Source organism: Cricetulus griseus, chromosome 7, assembly GCF_003668045.3.
Source record: "Cricetulus griseus strain 17A/GY chromosome 7, alternate assembly CriGri-PICRH-1.0, whole genome shotgun sequence".
NCBI lineage: Eukaryota > Metazoa > Chordata > Mammalia > Rodentia > Cricetidae > Cricetulus > Cricetulus griseus.
This window is the reverse complement of record NC_048600.1, coordinates 119,366,782-119,384,276: the sequence shown is the minus strand read 5'-3', so window position 1 is coordinate 119,384,276 and position 17,495 is coordinate 119,366,782. Positions and strand designations below refer to the sequence as shown.

The window sequence follows — 17,495 nt, the reverse complement described above, 5'->3', positions numbered from 1 at the left end:
GTTTTCACGTATCTCATTGTCATCCACAGCACCCTGACCAAAAAACAGTTTACTCGTGTGGCTTCAATGACTTCCTTCTCAGGGCTCTTTTTTCCACTTAAATAGAATATGTACCTCCATGAGGTATTTCATTTTTATGTGGCTGAAGTGAAAGAAGCAGCAGGTAAAGATGTCTTACACACACACACACACACACACACACACACACACACACACACACACCCTTATCCCCATGTCATGGTTTTGCAAGATTTTGATCATTGTGGCCTTTTGTTCTGTGTCTTGGACTATAGTTTACCCTTAATATTTATCATTTAATTTCTAGGCCTGCTTTCCTCCCAGATCCCAATGATGGCAGTCTGTACACACTTGGAGGCAAAAACAACGAAGGCCTGACGGTGAGGATATTTAGTTTCTATGTATACTCTGGGGTTCTTAACAGTCCTTATCTGCACCTGCATGTGAGACCACCGGGGAGCTTCGTATGCACTGCTGAGGATTCTCACTCAGATCATCTGCTATGGGCATGGGCATCAGTGCCTTTTAAAAGCTTCCTAAATGAGCATTAAGATTTTTTTTTTTTTTTTTGAGCCAGGCAGTGGTGGTGCACACCTTTAATCCTAGAACTCAGGAGGCAGAGGCAGGTGAATCTCTGTGAGGCCAGCCGGGTCTACAAAGCGAGTTCCAGGTACTTCCTGCCAGTCCTGATGGTCCAGGGTGTATCCCCAGGACCCACATGGTAGAAGGAGAGAACCAACTCTATAAATTGTTCTCTGGCCTCTACATATGTGTTGTGGCATGTATTCAGTCCCCCTCATAGTACACACAGATAAGTAAATGTCATAAAAAAGTTAAAAAAATAATTTCTCAACCCTCTGATTTCAGAGAGATGAGCTTCCTTTTTATCGGAAGCATTTGATAGTCAACTGCTGTCTCCACTTGGGATTCTAGACTAGTAGTTCTCAACTTTTGTTATACATTGTAATAACCCGAGGCATGCTAAAAAAAATACTGAGCCTATGGGGCTAAAGAGATAGCTCAGCTATTAAGGTCTCTTCCAGGAGACCTAGGTTTAACTTCTTGCACCTACACAGCAGCTCACAACCATCTGTCACCCCAGTTCCAGGGCATCTGACTCCTGTCCTCCTGGGGCTCTGCATGCATGTGATACACAGACAATTGGGCAAATCCTTATACACATAAAAATAAATTATATATGTATGTATGTATGTATGTATGTATGTATGTAAGTATGTATGTATGTATGTATGTATGTATGTATTTTAAGTCTTAAAAGACATTCTGTTGGGAGGAAGAGGCAGGCGAATCTCTGTGAGTTCGAGACCAGCCTGATTGACAAGAGCTAGTTCCAGGACAGCCTCCAAAGCCACAGAGAAACTCTGCCTCGAAAAACAAAACAAAACAAAAAGACATTCTGAGCCTTGCCAGACTTGGTTGTGTTGGTTGTGCATGTCTTTAATTCCAGCACTGGGAGGCAGAAGCAGGCAGATCTCTATGGGTTTGAGGCCAGCCTGGTCTACCTGGAAAGTTCCAGGTCAGCCAGCATTACATAGTAAGACTAGGGCTACATAGTGAAACCCTATTTATACATACAACATACACAACTGAATCTAGATCTTAGTTCTACAGTTGATCTAAGTTATCAGTACTTTTCTTTTAAGTTCTCCAGATAAGAAAATTTAGAAATTAACCCATACAGATGATCACCTGACTTGTGACAATGATGATACTTTGGTGGAGAGGTTTTTCTTTGTTTGTTTGTTTGTTGTTGTTTTTGGTGGAGGGGTATGTTTTTAATAAATAGTATATGTCTTGGAGTAGTAAAACACTTAACCTGATACAGGGCTCTGGGTTTGCTTCCTAGCACAAGGGGGTGAAGATATGAATGGATGTGGGATACCCATGTAGAAATAAGGTATCTTGACTGTACATCCATCCACATAAAAATCAGTTTCAGACAAATCACATATTAATAAATGTGAGATGCAAGATAGTGAAGTCTTTAATCCCAGCACTGGGGAGACAGAGGCAGGTGAATTTATGTGAGTTTGAGGCCAACCTGATCTACAGAGTGAGTGCCAGGAGTCTTCAAAGCTACACAAAAAAACCCTGTCTTGAAACAACCCCCCCCCCAAAAAAAAAGATAATAAAGCTTCAAGAGGAAGTAGTAGAAGAGCTTTGTGGCCTTTGAATATGTCATAATTTAAATCATTTTTATTATTCTTGTTTGTGTATGTGTATACCCACAGTTTGTGTATAAGTAAAGGTCAGAGGAGGTGTGCCATTTCACCAGCCCATAATGATTTCTTTTAAAAATACCAACCATAAATTTAGGTAAAGATAGGTTGATAACATTGATTATGTTAAAATTGAGAGCTTTTTTTCCTGAAGAAAGGAAAGCACAAAGGAGGAAAGGAGGGCACAAAATATTTGTAGTCCACATACCCAACATTTGGGGGAAAACCCAAAACATCCGAACATCCACATTTAGAAAAACAACTCCTACAGAGTCCAAATTCAATCCCCAGCACTGCAGCAGCTGGGTGTGGGTACACTCCTCTAACCCCAGCACTCAAGAGGTGAAGACCGGAAGATCACAAGTTGGAGGTCATTGCCATCCTCAGTTACATAGTTTGAGAACAGACTGGCAGAACTCTCTTAAGTTTGAGGCCAAATATGTTCTACATAGTGGGTTGCAGACCAGCCAGACTCTCAAAACACACACACACACAAAAAAAAGACAGATGAGCCTATAGAAAGGTAGAAGAATGCATTTAAATGGTGAAAAATGCATGAAAAGGCATCATTAGGGATATACAAATTGAAGTCACAATGCTATCTCCTACCCAGTGTGGTTATGATGACTGGAATACCTAGCAGAAGGAAGAGGAACCTTGTGTTGTGGAGATGCCAGTAGCCAGAGCTCTGTCCACTGGGAGATGCAGCGAGTACAACTGGCTCAACAGCAATTGCCACAGACCTACCACCCAGTAACACTCTCCCAGGCATGTACCCAAGAGAGTGCATGGATATGTTCTCCCAAAAGCCAAAAGACATTGTCGCAGCGAGTCTCTACTGTTGTGTGAAGTCCAGAACCAAAAACAATTCGGGAGGACGGTTTATTTCATCTGAACTATTCAGTAACTGAGGGAGGTCATGGCAGGAGCTCCAGGTGCAGGAACTGAAGCAGAGATGATGCAGGAATGCAGCTTACTGGTTGGCACTGTTTGCTTTCCTGTAAACTTCAGGACCGCCTGTTCAGGGAGGGCAACCCTCACAGTCGGCAGGGCCCCTCCATATCAATCATCAATCAAGAAAATGCCCCGTAACTTTGTCTATAGGTCAATCTAATGTGGGCATTTTCTCAGTTGAGGTTCCCTTCTAAGTTGACTCCAGCCCATGTCAGGTTGACAGAAAACCAACCAGGATAGATGTTTATTCAGCCATATTGCTTATTATATGCAAAATGTAGAATCTAGCTAAATACATCAATAATAGAATGGATAAATTATGAGATAGTCATTCAGTTGAATGCTCAGCTGCAAGACCCAACAGTCTACAAGTGCATTCACCATTGCTCTGTCTCTCAAGTATAACACTAAGTAAGACATGACAAATAGAACAGGCCGCATACTCCCTTGAGTTCATTTATATAAATCTCAAAACCAAGAAAAACCAGATTCTGTTGGTTTGGGAGTTAGTATAATAGTTTCCTCAGAGAGTCAATAGTGACAAAAGGTTCAGAGGGGACTTCCAGAGAGCTAGAAATGTTCTCACGCCATCTCATAGGGATGTTAGTGACAGATGCTTATGAGTGCCATTCTGGTTGTGTGTTACACTTCACAAGGAAGTTTTGAAAGCCCTCATGTGATTCTAAGGTGCAGCCAAGGATGCAAACCCTGGTCTAGACTCTTAAGTGGACTTCTGTGGGCTCCCAAATGTAAATTTTAAAATTGGCTTTAAAGCACCGGGGCTGATACAAACAGAGAAAAACAAGACTCGGGGTGGACCTGCACACACTTCAGCTGCCACACGCCTCTGCATTGGTTTCTCTTCACATCGTGTAAAGCACATCTGTGTTTTAAGTATTTGATTTGCTAGAAATAGTGTGGAGTGATCAGTATAAGTCATCTCATTTGAACTTCTTGCCCTATGGGTGTTGTCCCCACTCTAGAGGTATCAAAACTGAGCCTGGACAAGTCAAAGAATTTACCAAGACCAAAGCTTCCAGGAAGAGGTGTGATTTCCCAAGGATACTCCCTCAGCTGTGATAGTATCTGTCCTGGAGCACAGGAATCCAGAGTGATTCCAGAAACATCTGGCAAAACTCTGGGCATTGTTCCCTCTTGCTGTCATTTTCCTTTTTCTAAGGTTTAGTTTGAATGTAGGAGTGATAGGAAAATCCAAATAGTTAATACCTCTGGCTCTGTTTATTAACACTACCAAGAAATCTTTTATCCCTCAGAGAAAAGGTAATAGTATAGTAGAAGCCTAGCAGCAAGTAGAGCAGGTATCTGCACAGTTTCAGGGCCCGTTCCAAAAATAAAGTTCACCGAAACAAGCAGTTGTCAAAAGGGCCTGTCAGAAGTCAGCTGTGGGCTCAGAAGAGGCAGTTGTATGATGAGATGTGTTGAAACGTTGGGACTTCTTGGAGTTTCTTTTCCGGGCACCTACCATAACTTCCTTTTTATAACCCAAAGACTCTGTTTTCAGTAAAGAATTACTTACTGAAGAAAACATCAAAACTCAGACCTTTGTTTGCCCTTGTAACCATTCTCCTTCTCTTGAACCTTGACTTTCTTTTTTTTTTTTCCCAAGGCAGGGTTTCTCTGTAGCTTTGGAGCCTGTCCTGGCACTCACTCTGGAGACCAGGCTGGCCTCGAACTCACAGAGATCCGCCTGCCTCTGCCTCCCGAGTGCTGGGATTAAAGGCGTGCACCACCAACGCCCAGCTTGAACCTTGACTTACTTCTAAGTTGCTTCTTTTCAGCATTAATGGTCCTCCCATGGTAAAAGGCATTGTCTACCTGGCTTGGATTTATCTTTGGCTGGGAGTTGAAGACAGATTTCTTTCTCCCTTACAATACCTAAGACTGTGCAGCTTTTCACATTTGTGTAATTTTCTCAGAAAAGGCTTGTGGCACCCTCAGGGAATACCGGGATGGGAGACCCGAGGGACCTGTGCATCCTATGTCAAATAAATGTGTTGGTGTACAGAGTTCAGAGGCTGGGGAGCCCAGAGGCTGTTGGAAGTAGATGTGGAAACCTAGGATCTCCTCCGTAGGTTCCAACTAAAAGCCTCCATCTGCAGTGTGCTTCTCTGTTTTTAGAACTGGGTAACAGAAGCAGCATGCTTAGTAAAATTACAGCAATTTCACAAGACTTGGTTTACTTATTTTTTTACTTTTTTTTTTTAAAGAAACTTCCCTTTACCATCCCAGAATTAGTCCAAGCATCTCCATGCCGAAGTTCAGATGGAATCCTCTACATGGGTAAGAGTTCCCATTTTCAGCACCAAAAACTTGGCTCTTTTGACAGTGAATCCTGGAATCTGGGAAAGTTGTGATTAAGAGAGCAGGATATTGTCACCCTCTTTCAAATCTTTCTGAGAAAAGGTTTCCTTGCCTCAGTTGTGCTTTGGTGCTGCTGTTCATGCCAGGATCATCTGGCCAATTAAGAAAGAGTTCTCTCTGAGGAAAAATTGACATCATTAATATGGTTACTCATTTAACAAGCTTTTAGCCATTTGCAACCTACCTAGCTGCAAATGGATAAAATTTAAAGTGAATACAGTAGTCTGAGCCAAGGAAGGGAAGCCAGGCCCTGCCTATTAATTACAGAGCTTTCTTAGGATTTCCTGCTATCAGAATATTTGGTAGAAGCAGCACTTAACAGCTTGCCTAGATAAGCTGTCTTCATACCTGTGGGGTCACAGCTTTCAAAGCATCAGCTCACCTGCTTTTCTTCAGCACATTGCTGCCAAAATGTCAATAAAAATGCATTGGTTGCACAAAGAAGAGCTGTGTCCTGTGTTTATATAGCAGCTTTCTTTTTGAGGAACTGAAAGTGCCTGTTGCCTATTCATGCCTCAGGAGCTCTATGTACATTTTCAAGTCTCAAATGCAGGCCGGCTGGTTTTTAAGTTTTGCTAGGGACACCCAAGCTCCTGCTTCTTTGCACGAGCTTTTCAGAATGAGGAACTCCCAACCAATATATTCGTAGGAAATGACCAGCAAACCTCTGGGCCATGCTCTGGACCCATATGACCATCTTCTGTGTTATTGTTCTCTATCGGTCTTCCAGCAATCCATCATCTGTCATCAACTTAGGATATTTTGTTTCCACCATCTTTGTGTCATGTCTTAAGCTAGTTCACTGAGTATATTTATGAGCATGATAGTTACTCAATCCACCCATCATAGCTGTAGGTAGATTATACAGACTGCAGTGGTCCTTGAAGTCACCAGGTGTATGTCTCATAGATGGAAGGTATTAATGGTCATAGTTATTTGGATATATTTTATTCTCTATATTTAGACCTTTTTAATTCTAAGACCTTATTGTTGAAAACAGTTAGGATCCACAAACAAGTTGGTCATGTGTGGAATCTGGTGTATTACATCTGTTACAGCTAAGTATAGCTTTAGCAAATTCTGTTGCCCTGTGACCTTCTCTGGCATCTCTGTATTCTACTTCCATAGGAACTTGAATGTAGGAAACATCTATTAAAGTAGGAAGATATAAATGTCTAATAAATGTCCAGAGGCGTGGCTTACAGAATAGAAATGCACACATTACAGTTGACTGTGTTGGCCATCAAATATACCATACCATCCATACCGTAGACACATATGCTATATATTTTCCTAAAAGTGTTTATGTGACTGTACTGTCTGTGTGTTTATATTTAATCAGCTGACCAAGGCAAGAGGTATAACCTGTGACCTGGGAATAGTTTACTGGCTGGAGAGACAAAGGTTGAAATAGCTTTAACCTCATTAGCATCAGTTTATAGCAACTCTGCTGACAGTCACAGGTACTAGCTAATTATAGTTATGTGCTGCTTCACACGTGCACTAATTGGTGGGGATGTTGAGGAACATGAATCATAGTTACCAGAAGAACCCCTAGGTGTGCTTGTATTTATATAGATCCTCATTCGTGGGAAAAGGACAGGCAAGATTTTTCATATTTAAGATAGTTGTTCAAAGCAATAAAACCCAACTTGAAAGTTAAGGGAACTTTTTCATATTATAATTAGATTACAAATTTTAGAGATATTTTTATATCAGGTTTAGATTATTAAATTAGTATAAGACTCAGTGGTCCAAGCAGTTACTGCGTTCATATTACCATTTATTTTGTCACTTTAGAAACTATAGAAGCACCTTTACCATCCCAGGGATTTCAGGCCTGTTTTCCAGCACAGGGAGGATCTTGAATGGCTAGAACTGCTACCTTGGCGATGGCTGTTTATTTCCACTTGGGATGAGTGTTAACACTGTGTCCACTAACATTCCAGGTAAAAAGCAGGACATCTGGTATGTTATCGACCTCCTGACTGGAGAGAAGCAGCAGACTTTGTCATCGGCCTTTGCAGATAGTCTCTGCCCATCAACTTCCCTGCTGTATCTTGGACGGACAGGTAAGAAGTGAGCTTTTGTAAAACAACCTGCCTGTTTCTAGAGTTGATGGGACAAAACTCCTCCACTGGCCTCTTGTTACTGGATTTGTTCTCCAAAAAGTGGCCAGAGTTGCCCTCTCCAAGCAGGCAGACTTTTCAGACCCTTCAGATCCCAGGGAATGAAGGTCTAGACTACTCTGACCCACAAAGCCCCAAATGCTGCATGTCCTTCCTTGAAATGTTTTCAGCTGGGTACACTACCTACTACTGTCAGAATAGCAGTGCTGTTTTTAAGGACTCACAGTGGAGTGGCTGTCACTACCAGGCATGCCTGGCTTGGGCACATAAACGTCCTTTCTTCTTCCACAGCTCCACTCTAATGTTCCCAACTCTGTGAAGCTGGTTTCCCAGCCTTCAAGCTCCCGTCTTGTTCAGGAACACTCCATGTTACTCTCCTGTTCTGGGGACACATGTAACAGTTTACAGGCCTGTTACAGCAGCCATCCTCTCTATAAACATCAGTGTCCTCATTTCTGCTGTTGGGACTACTTAAGATTTGTTCCTTTTTCCATCAAGTAAAGCCTTTCAGGGATTCCTAGCTTCACACAGGTGTAAAAACTATGGGTCTCTGGTAGAATTGTAATAATGGAGGGAGTTTGGACATGCTCTGGCTTTAGATGGAATGTATGTTCTTAGTCTGTAAAGCCACTGTTTACATTATCTATTGCCATGTAATAAACTGCCTAACCTAGAGTCTTAAAGTATTGAGACATTAAGAAGCATTTTATTGTCTCTAATTCTTTGACTAAGGAATGAGGAAGGGCTCCACCCAGAAATCCTCTCTACTTTTCATGCTGGAATGACTCATGTCTGGACTGTTGGTTCATCTCCATGTAAACTCCCCCACATCCATATGGAGAGCCTGTACTTCCTGACATGGCTCCTCCTTGGGCAAAATTGGATGTTAGAATGCCTCATAAGGTCTGAACTCAGAGCTCTCACAGCCTTACTTTTGCTTCAGTCATTGATCAAAGCAGGTTGTTAGACAGGTCCAGAGACAAGGTTGGCAACAAAGACAAGCTTTCACGGAGCGTGGTGGCGCACATCTGTAGTCTCAGCATGTGGGAGGTAAAGGCAGGAGGATGGGGAGTGCAGTGCTAACCTTGCCTGCATGTGAGTGTAAGGCCAGCCCTAGATGCAGCCAGTTGGTCTTAACAGACAAACGAGGGGACGGGGGAGGAAGGGTTCTCTCTCTTGTACCTTTCCCTTCATCTACTTGATGCACAGTGACGAGACAAGATGGCTGTAATAAACATTCCCATTCAGAAAGAGAAGAACAAGGGGTAGAGGATGTGGCTCAGTAGTTGCCTAGCATGTATAGGGTCCCAGGTTTAATCCTGAACACTGAGGGGAAACCTAGCAAAAAACAGAGAAGGATGCTGAAATCTAGTCAGGCATTTATATTCAGGTTCTTCTACTCTGGGGTACAGAAAATGTTCCTTGCAGAGCCCAGTTTTATTCCCAGACATTTGTTCCTTACTGTGTTATTCTCAGTGGTTCTTGGTTCTATCCTTTGAGAGAAATGCTTCCTTTTTCATCAGAAATGGCTAGTTTAGGGGTGGAGAGATAGCTCAGCAGTCAAGAGCACTGGATGCTCTCCCAGAGGGTCTGGCTACAATTTCCAGCACCCATGTGGTGGCTTACAACTGTAACTCTAGTCTTTGCGGGTCAGATATCTTTTTCTGTCCTCCATAGCACTGCAGGCATGTGATGCTCAGACATATAGTCAGGTACACATGCACCTAAAAGAAAAATGAACACACACACACACACACACACACACACACACACACACATTTTTATTTTATTTTATTTAAGAAAAAGAAATGGCTACTTTTATAGCTTTCTCAATCTTATTGAAAGCAGGGAGTCTGGAGTCCACCCCCTTTTATTATCTGATTATTGTACTCATTACTCCTTTAAAAACTTGGTGGATTTTCCATGTGTCAAATTATAATTAATCCATTAGATAAAGGCCATACAACAAATGTCCATTTGGTATTGTGAGAATGCCCTAGCCAACATTCTTATGATTCTTTACTGGAAGAGGGGCCTCGATGATATCACCTTAAATCTTTCTGAGGGCTCTAAGAAGGGTTTTATAGATTCACTCAAGTTTGATTTTAACCTTGACCTGGAACTTTTTTCCTCATGCTGGTAACTCTGAACTTCTTTTTTATTTTATGTATTTGTTTGTGTGTTTGTTTATTTACTTTGGTGTTTTTTTGTTGTTGTTGTTTTTTGAGACAGGATTTCTCTGTGTAGCCCTTGTTGTCCTAGAGCTTATTTTGTAGAGCAGGATGGCTTCAAACTCAAAGAAATTCACCTGTCTCTGCCTCCCAAATGTTGGGATTAAAGGCATGAACCATCACCACCCAGTAAGAACAATTTATTTATTTGTCTGTCTGTCTTTCTCTCTGTCTGTCTGTCTCTGTCTGTCTGTCTGTCTATCTGTCTATCTGTCTATCTATCTATCTAGGATAGTATTTCTCTGTGTACCCCTAGCTTTTCCAAAACTCTCTTTGTAGACCAGGCTGGCCTGAAACTCAGAGATCCACCTACCTCTGCCTCCCGAGTGCGGGGCTCTGAATTTCCTTTTCTGATAGATGAGTCTTTTTCCCAGCAGGTGGTGGTGCATGCCTTTAATCCCAGAATTTGGGAGGCAGAGGCAGGCAGATCTCTGATCTACAAATGAATTGCAGGACAGTCAGGCTGCACAGAGAAACCCTGTCTCAAAAACCAAACAACCAACCAAACCAAGAGTCTTTCCATCTGGAGAGTCTGTCCTGTGGGTACTGTTTCTGTCTTCAATACATTAGTAAAGCAGTAGCCTTACTAATGTGTCTACTGTATAAGCTCATGACTGGGCTACCCCTTTTCAGCTTCCCATAGTGGTTTCCTCACTGTTCTGTCACCTTCTACCACCTGCTCCCAAAGTCAATGCCAGGTTTTTTTAGGCTTTTATTATGGTACCATCTTACTTCTAGGTACCCACTTCTAATATCATCTATGCATTACTCTGTAATTAAGAACCCTGAAATTTAATGGCTAAAAACAGTCATTGCACAGTTAATGATCCTGTGAACTGTAGGTTTCAGAGCCCAGCAAGGGTGACTTGTTTCTGCCAGGCTCACTCTTGTGTCTGAGACTTTAGTCTTCCATATGGTCTTTCCCTTTCCACATGGATAGTCTTAATGCAATTTAGTGAAAACTTTTCGTTGTAACTATATAGCACCTTAGGAGGTTCCACAGCCTCTCCATGGTAACCAATTGATCTGTATTCTCCAGAATATACCATCACTATGTATGACACCAAGACCCGAGAACTTCGTTGGAACGCCACCTATTTTGACTATGCAGCCTCACTGCCCGAGGATGATGTGGACTACAGTAAGTGTACCCAAGGAAAGGACACTCAGAAAGTTGGGCTGGCACCTTTACATATCCACATATAGAAATGATCTCTCCAGAAAGCAGGTTTTTGGGATTTTGGTTTTGTTGTTTTTTTAAAGTAACCATCACCAAGTTCTGGGTTTTTCATAGGCTTGTGGTGATGGCTTTAGCCAGAGAGAAGGTAAGGCACACATTTTGAGTCCCTATGTATCACAGAAGGAATTTACTACCAACTCATGGGCAATAGAATTAAATGTTAGCATGTGCTGTCAATAGCTCCATAAATAAGGCCACTCTAGGAGGCTGAAGAGATGGCTCGGAGTATTTGTTGCTCTTGCAGAGGACCCAAGTTCAGTTCCCAGCATATGGTAACTTATAACTGCCTGTGGCTTCAGTTCCAGGAGATCAAATGCCCTCTTCTAGTCTCCATGGACACCAGACATACATGTAGTATACATAAATATGTGATACACATAAATATATTCATGCAGGTACTAACTTGTACTCATAAAATAAATAAAAGTTAAAAATATTGCCAGGCTGGGCATGGTGGCACACACCTTTAGTCTCAGTACCAGGGAGGCAGAGGCAGGCAGATCTCTAAGTTTGAGGCCAGCCTGGTCTACATAGTGAGTTCCAGGAAAGACAAGGATATAGAGAGAGACTATCTCAAAAACAAAACAAAACAACAAAAATCCTGCCTAGGATACATACTTAAGTCCCTGTGTCTAATCCCTAGTAGTACCACAGTAAGAAAAAGAAGGTCACTTTTAAATGTGGTTCATACTCTTAATTACTTGTCTAGTTTTAACATTCTATAACTAAGATGACAACCGTGCAACCTAAGTTTATTATCTTAACACTGATATCTAAAAGTTTGACTATTCTTTCTGTCTTAGGACCTCACATACTTAATCTCTATGTGGGTTTTTGTGGGGTCAGATGCACACAGGTCTGACTTTTCAGTTTGAGTCACAGGTTTTAAATGACTGCTCTGAAATTTGAGCTTTGTAGGCACCCACACTGGCTCCTTTCTCCTCAGCATGTACTCTTACTTATTGAATAGAATAGTTTTTAAAATGGCAGGAAAGTGGGAAATAAACCTATTTTATATTTATAGGTCAGGCATCTCTCAATGTCTTGATACTGAAGAGTTCATTGGAAACCAGTGAACTCTTGTAACCTGAGAATATTCCAGAACTCTCCTCTTCAGTGAAATGACTGCAGCTTGCCAAGAAAGTAGAAGGCGTGGTTGCAGGATGTGGTTGACATGCTTTGTTTGATCTTTACAGAGATGTCCCACTTTGTGTCCAATGGCGATGGACTAGTGGTAACTGTGGACAGTGATTCTGGGGATGTCTTGTGGATCCAAAACTATGCCTCTCCTGTGGTAGCCTTCTATGTCTGGCAGCGGGAGGGCCTGAGAAAGGTGATGCACATCAACGTCGCTGTGGAGACTCTCCGCTACCTGACCTTCATGTCTGGGGAAGTGGGGCGCATCACCAAGTGGAAGTATCCGTTCCCCAAGGAGACAGAGGCCAAGAGCAAGCTGACGTGAGTTGGAGGAGTTGGGACAGATCAGGCAGCCAAGGACAGCCATAACCCTGGCATTCTGGGACTGCGGCAGTGTAACATACCCTATATACTGGGAGGTCAAGTATCCTGGGCAGACATCTCTCAGGTCATGTAGGTCATCAAGAGTCAGCACTGGCTTGTTTTTTAATCCTGGCTCAGTGGCGTACACCTTTACTCCCAGTGGGGAGACAGAAGCAGGTAGATCTCTGAGTTTGAGGCCAGCCTGGTCTACAGAGTGAGTTCCAGGACAGCACAGAGAAACCCTGTCTTGAAAAACAAGCAAGCAAAATAAATACCCAAAACATTGGCTCATTTGGGAACCTTAGAATGTGACCCATGGGATATTCCTCAATGCTTCCAACTCTGTCTGTCTCTGTGTGTGTCTCTTTATCTGAGTCTGTATTATGTTTATAGGTTTTGAGAGAAAGTCCCATTATGTAACCCAGGCTGACCTCAAACTTATTAATCTTTCTACTTCAGCCTCCTAACTGAGATGGATTACGGGTATGTGCCTACCTGTACTTTTTTTTTTTTTTAAACATTTTGTTTATTTATTATGCATACAACATTCTGCTTCCATATATATCTGTACACCAGAAGAGGGCACCAGATCTCATAACAGATGGCTGTGAGCCACCATGTGGTTGATGGGAATTGAACTCAGGACCTCTGGAAGAGCAGTCAGTGCTCTTAACCTCTGAGCCATCTCTCCAGCCCCTACCTGTACTTCTTAAACATTGACTATAAAATATGAGTGGGAGACTGTAGTAGAAGACTGTATATTTTGCCAGGTGGTGGTGGTGCACGTATTTAATCCCAGCACTGGGGAGACAGAGGTGGACAGATCCTTGTGAGTTCGAGGCCAGCCTGTGCTACAGAGCAAGTGCCAGGACAGGCTCCAAAGCTACACAGAGAAATCTTGTCTTGAAACAAAACAAAACAAAAGACTGTATATTTTAAGTTTTTTATTGTACATCATACTTATTTTAAAAATGGGGGAGAGAGGTGTTACAGTGTTTGTGACTGAGACCCAGCAGACTTGTGTTCTTCACCCCCACATGATTAAAGCCTGTCAGTCACTTAACAGACCAGGACTCCCCTTCCTATTTTATAGATTTGTGAGGAAGTTCAAATATGATCATATATGTGAAAGTGTTACCTGTAGTGAAGCACCACTGAGGTGGAAGGTATAAGAGGTTTGGATCCACCAAGGCTCCTGACAGTAATCATCTGTAGGTACAGCTCCCACTGTTTTCATGCTGATCCTAGACAGGCCTCTGTGATGTCTGAGGTAGGTTACCTGAGCAGATTACTAGGAAATATCACTCAATTTGGATTGGAGTTTCCTTTCTTTCTCTTTTTTCTTTCTGTTTTGTTTGTTTTCTTTATTTGAGATGGGATCCTCATGAGCCTAAGCTGGCCCCAAACATACTATGTATACTAGGATTACAGGCGCACACCACCCTTCTGCTTTATGTATCTCGTGCATCTCTCTTGCTCTCAGCATCTGGGATGGAGCCGTTGCCCATTCCTCTGCAGACCCCATGGTATCCTCAGAAAGCCCACGGCAGCATACTAGCTCAGGGTCACCTGGGAAACTGTCGGTGGGTGCTGAGTATTGAGTCTCTTGCTGGTCATTGATGCAGCCCTTTCCTGGGGCTGCACTGGACTCAGTGAAGTCTAGCCCTGGCACTTTGCTGGTGAGGGAAGTGAGGCTTGCCGTTCTGTAGATGACAAGTGAAGCTGGGGCCTGAAGTCTACTGTCCTGTCACCCTGCACTACCCTGCCACCTTGCTTGTTTCTGTGGGAACTGCATGGTCCCTGTGAGGGGTGATCTTGAGTCTCTAATTGTGATCTCCTAGAAGCCACACTTTGTGAGTTTGGACATGGAATGATTTCAGAATGTATGTTTCTGTTTTTTTTCTCCCCAGGCCTACCCTGTACGTTGGGAAGTACTCAACCAGCCTCTATGCCTCTCCATCAATGGTGCACGAGGGGGTTGCTGTAGTGGTGAGTCAACTGTGGGACCCAAAGATGCAGTCTCTTGACTGCTTTTGTTCCCTTTTAGCAACAAGTGACCTTGAGTTATATGTGAACATCTGGTTAAGAAGAGGAAATGAGCTGGGTGGTAGTGGCGCACAGGCAGGCAGATCTCTAAGTTTGAGGCCAGCCTCAAACTACAGAGCAAGTTCCAGGACAGCCAGGATACAGAGAAACCCTGTCTCAAAAAAAGAGAGAGAGGGTATGAAATGTAGAGCTGAAAGAATCTTGAACAGCTTCTGTACATCCACATTCTATTTTGAAAGCAAGATAGTTGATAGAAACACTTATACCAATGGCTTTTGTGTTCAGATCTAAACTCTACCATGTCTTTCTACCACTCTGCTGGGTTTGGGGTGTGCATGGTCCAGATAAACACATCTTCTCCACAATCCCCAAACTTCCCTGTTCTTCTTTCTTCTGAGCCTATTGCTGGTCTCTTACTTCCTTTTCTCTGCTTAGTCCCTTCCATCCTTTGTGACCTCTGCATGCCTCCCCAGGCTACCAGCCTGCTTTGAACTCTCACTGAGTGTCTGCAACATTACACTCCTGGCCGCTTGTTCTGGTCATCTACTGTCTAGGCTGGTTGGTTGTATGTTGTCTGCCCAGTGAGTTGGTTGGCTGCTATAAAAGTGGAGCCACTCCTGCCTCTATCAGCTCATTGGGTGTCTGGTTTATTCATCATTCAAGTTATTGAATCATTTGTGACTAGTACACATCCCCTCTCTTTCTTCCATATTGATTCTCATACAGTTTCATATAATTTCTAGTAGTAGCTTCCTGGAGTTCTATATGCATACTCTTCCTGGTTCTCGGTACCCAAACATAAGAATCTGAAAAGGACCAGACATGAGAGTTTATGCCTGTAATCCCAATACTTGAGAGAGGAGGATCTGGAGTTCAAGTCTAGCCTGGGCTGCTTAAGTCCTATCTCAAACACAAATCTGAAAAGGTGTCAGCGGAGCACTGTTGTAACCTGAGGGAGGAGCTTCTTTGCCTGGTCCCAGGACCAGAACCACAACAGTCCCTTTAGGGTTTCGGGGAAGTGCTGCAGGACCTAGTGAAACTCTCCTGCAAGCTCTCCAGCCCATGGCATCCCTCTCTTCAGCCCCGAGGAAGCACTCTTCCTTTGCTGGAAGGTCCCCAGACAGATGGTGTCACCATTGAAGACAAAGGAGAGTGTGTGATCACCCCCAGCACAGACCTCAAGTTTGACCCTGGACTCAAAGGGAAGAGCAAGCTGAACTACTTGAGGAATTACTGGCTTCTCATAGGTAAGAGCTGCTCTTTGCTGGGTAACATGCTGCCTCCTGGTGGGCAACAGCCAGTCCTGCTGGTTTACTGCTGTTCTTCATTCTGAATGTAGTGTGTGCTCTGTCCATCTCAAGATGGCTTAGATCTGGGAATGTTTTTACTTCCAAGGAGTTACAGAGTTCCAGATTACCTTATCAGATCTCAATTGTGGTTTCTCTAATGTTCCAAGATTCAAATACATGGTGTAGTCTTCAGGCCTAGAGTGTTTGCTCCCTATTCTCACAGTGAGGTAGGTACTCTTGTTATTCCCACTCTATAACTAAGAACACCAAGGCTGTTCATATGGCGTATGAATGAATGTGGGTAAGAGGCTGGACAGGGCAAGTTTGAAGACCCATGATTATTAACAGTTGTGAAGTAAAAGACAAAAGATTTATGCAATCTGAAGATGCCATAATCAACAGCCATGAAGAATTTGGGCTGTTCTTGGGTCATCACACAGTGATCCTGGGGGAATTTATTTTTCTCAGTCTATTTTCATATTGTTGTGAGATAGAAAGAATCTCACTATGTTTCTCAGGCTACCCTCCAGTCATTTAGCCTCTACAAGTGCTAAGCTTATAGGTTTGCACTATCATGCCTGACTTACTTTTTTTTTTTTTTTAAAGATTTACTTATTTATTATGTATACAACATTCTGCCTCCATATATGCCTGCATGCCAGAAAGAGGGCATCAGATCTCATTATAGATGGTTGTGAGCCACCATGTGGTTTCTGGGAATTGAACTCAAGACCTCTGGAAAGAACAGCAAGTGCTCTTAACCTCCCAGCCATCTCTCCAGCCCCGCCTGACCTCTTTTCGTACTATTTTCCCCTTGCTAAGGAGGGAACCAGGGTCTTAAACATGCTGAACATGCCTTGACTTTGGGCTACACCCTGGCTCTTTTTTTCTTCTTCTCATTGTTGTTGCCATCACTAATGACCCTGAGGTTGAATTAGAGGCCTTGTTACAAAGGTAAGAAGTTGAGCTGACATCCCAAGGCATAAGTGTTGCAAACAAAGGCTGAAGTGTGGAGGACTGTGTCTGACAAGTATCCCAAGTAATTAGAGCAGGATAGAGTTTTCTTTTTTCTTTTCTGTTTTCAAGACAGGGTTTCTCTGTGTAGCTTTGGAGTCTATCCTGGCACTTGCTCTGGAGACCAGGCTGGCCTCAAACTCAGAGAGATCCACCTGCCTCTGCCTCGCGAATGCTGGGATTAAAGGTGTACACCACCAATGCCCAGCAGGATAGAGTTTTCTTGAATCATATCTTTCTTTTCTGTGCCTCCCCACACACCAACAATATATACCAATTCTGATGACCCAGCCTAAATGATGGTGAGATGGGGTGAGTCCCAGCAGGCTAGAGTAGATGTGGGTAGCTAGGAGGGTGTGGCCAGGAAGCATCAACACCTGCTAGGCAGTGGATCAGGACCAGAATATGAGTACTCAGGAGCTGCAGAGGGGAAAAATGGTTGTGCTTAAGCT

At 43.0% G+C, this 17,495-nt stretch overlaps 1 protein-coding gene across 2 annotated transcripts in view; it reads left to right on the top strand.

Moving 5' to 3' along the window:
• Positions 1 to 17,495, top strand: part of Ern1 (endoplasmic reticulum to nucleus signaling 1) — a 97,282-nt gene that overhangs the window by 56,766 nt on the left and 23,021 nt on the right. For both annotated transcript variants that reach the window (XM_027427811.2, XM_035447239.1), the window contains 7 exons: positions 326 to 398; positions 5,441 to 5,513; positions 7,544 to 7,666; positions 10,994 to 11,095; positions 12,391 to 12,652; positions 14,605 to 14,683; positions 15,822 to 15,987. In XM_027427811.2, coding sequence (XP_027283612.1) covers positions 326 to 398; positions 5,441 to 5,513; positions 7,544 to 7,666; positions 10,994 to 11,095; positions 12,391 to 12,652; positions 14,605 to 14,683; positions 15,822 to 15,987 — 878 coding nt within the window. The remainder of the gene's footprint in view (positions 1 to 325; positions 399 to 5,440; positions 5,514 to 7,543; positions 7,667 to 10,993; positions 11,096 to 12,390; positions 12,653 to 14,604; positions 14,684 to 15,821; positions 15,988 to 17,495) is intronic.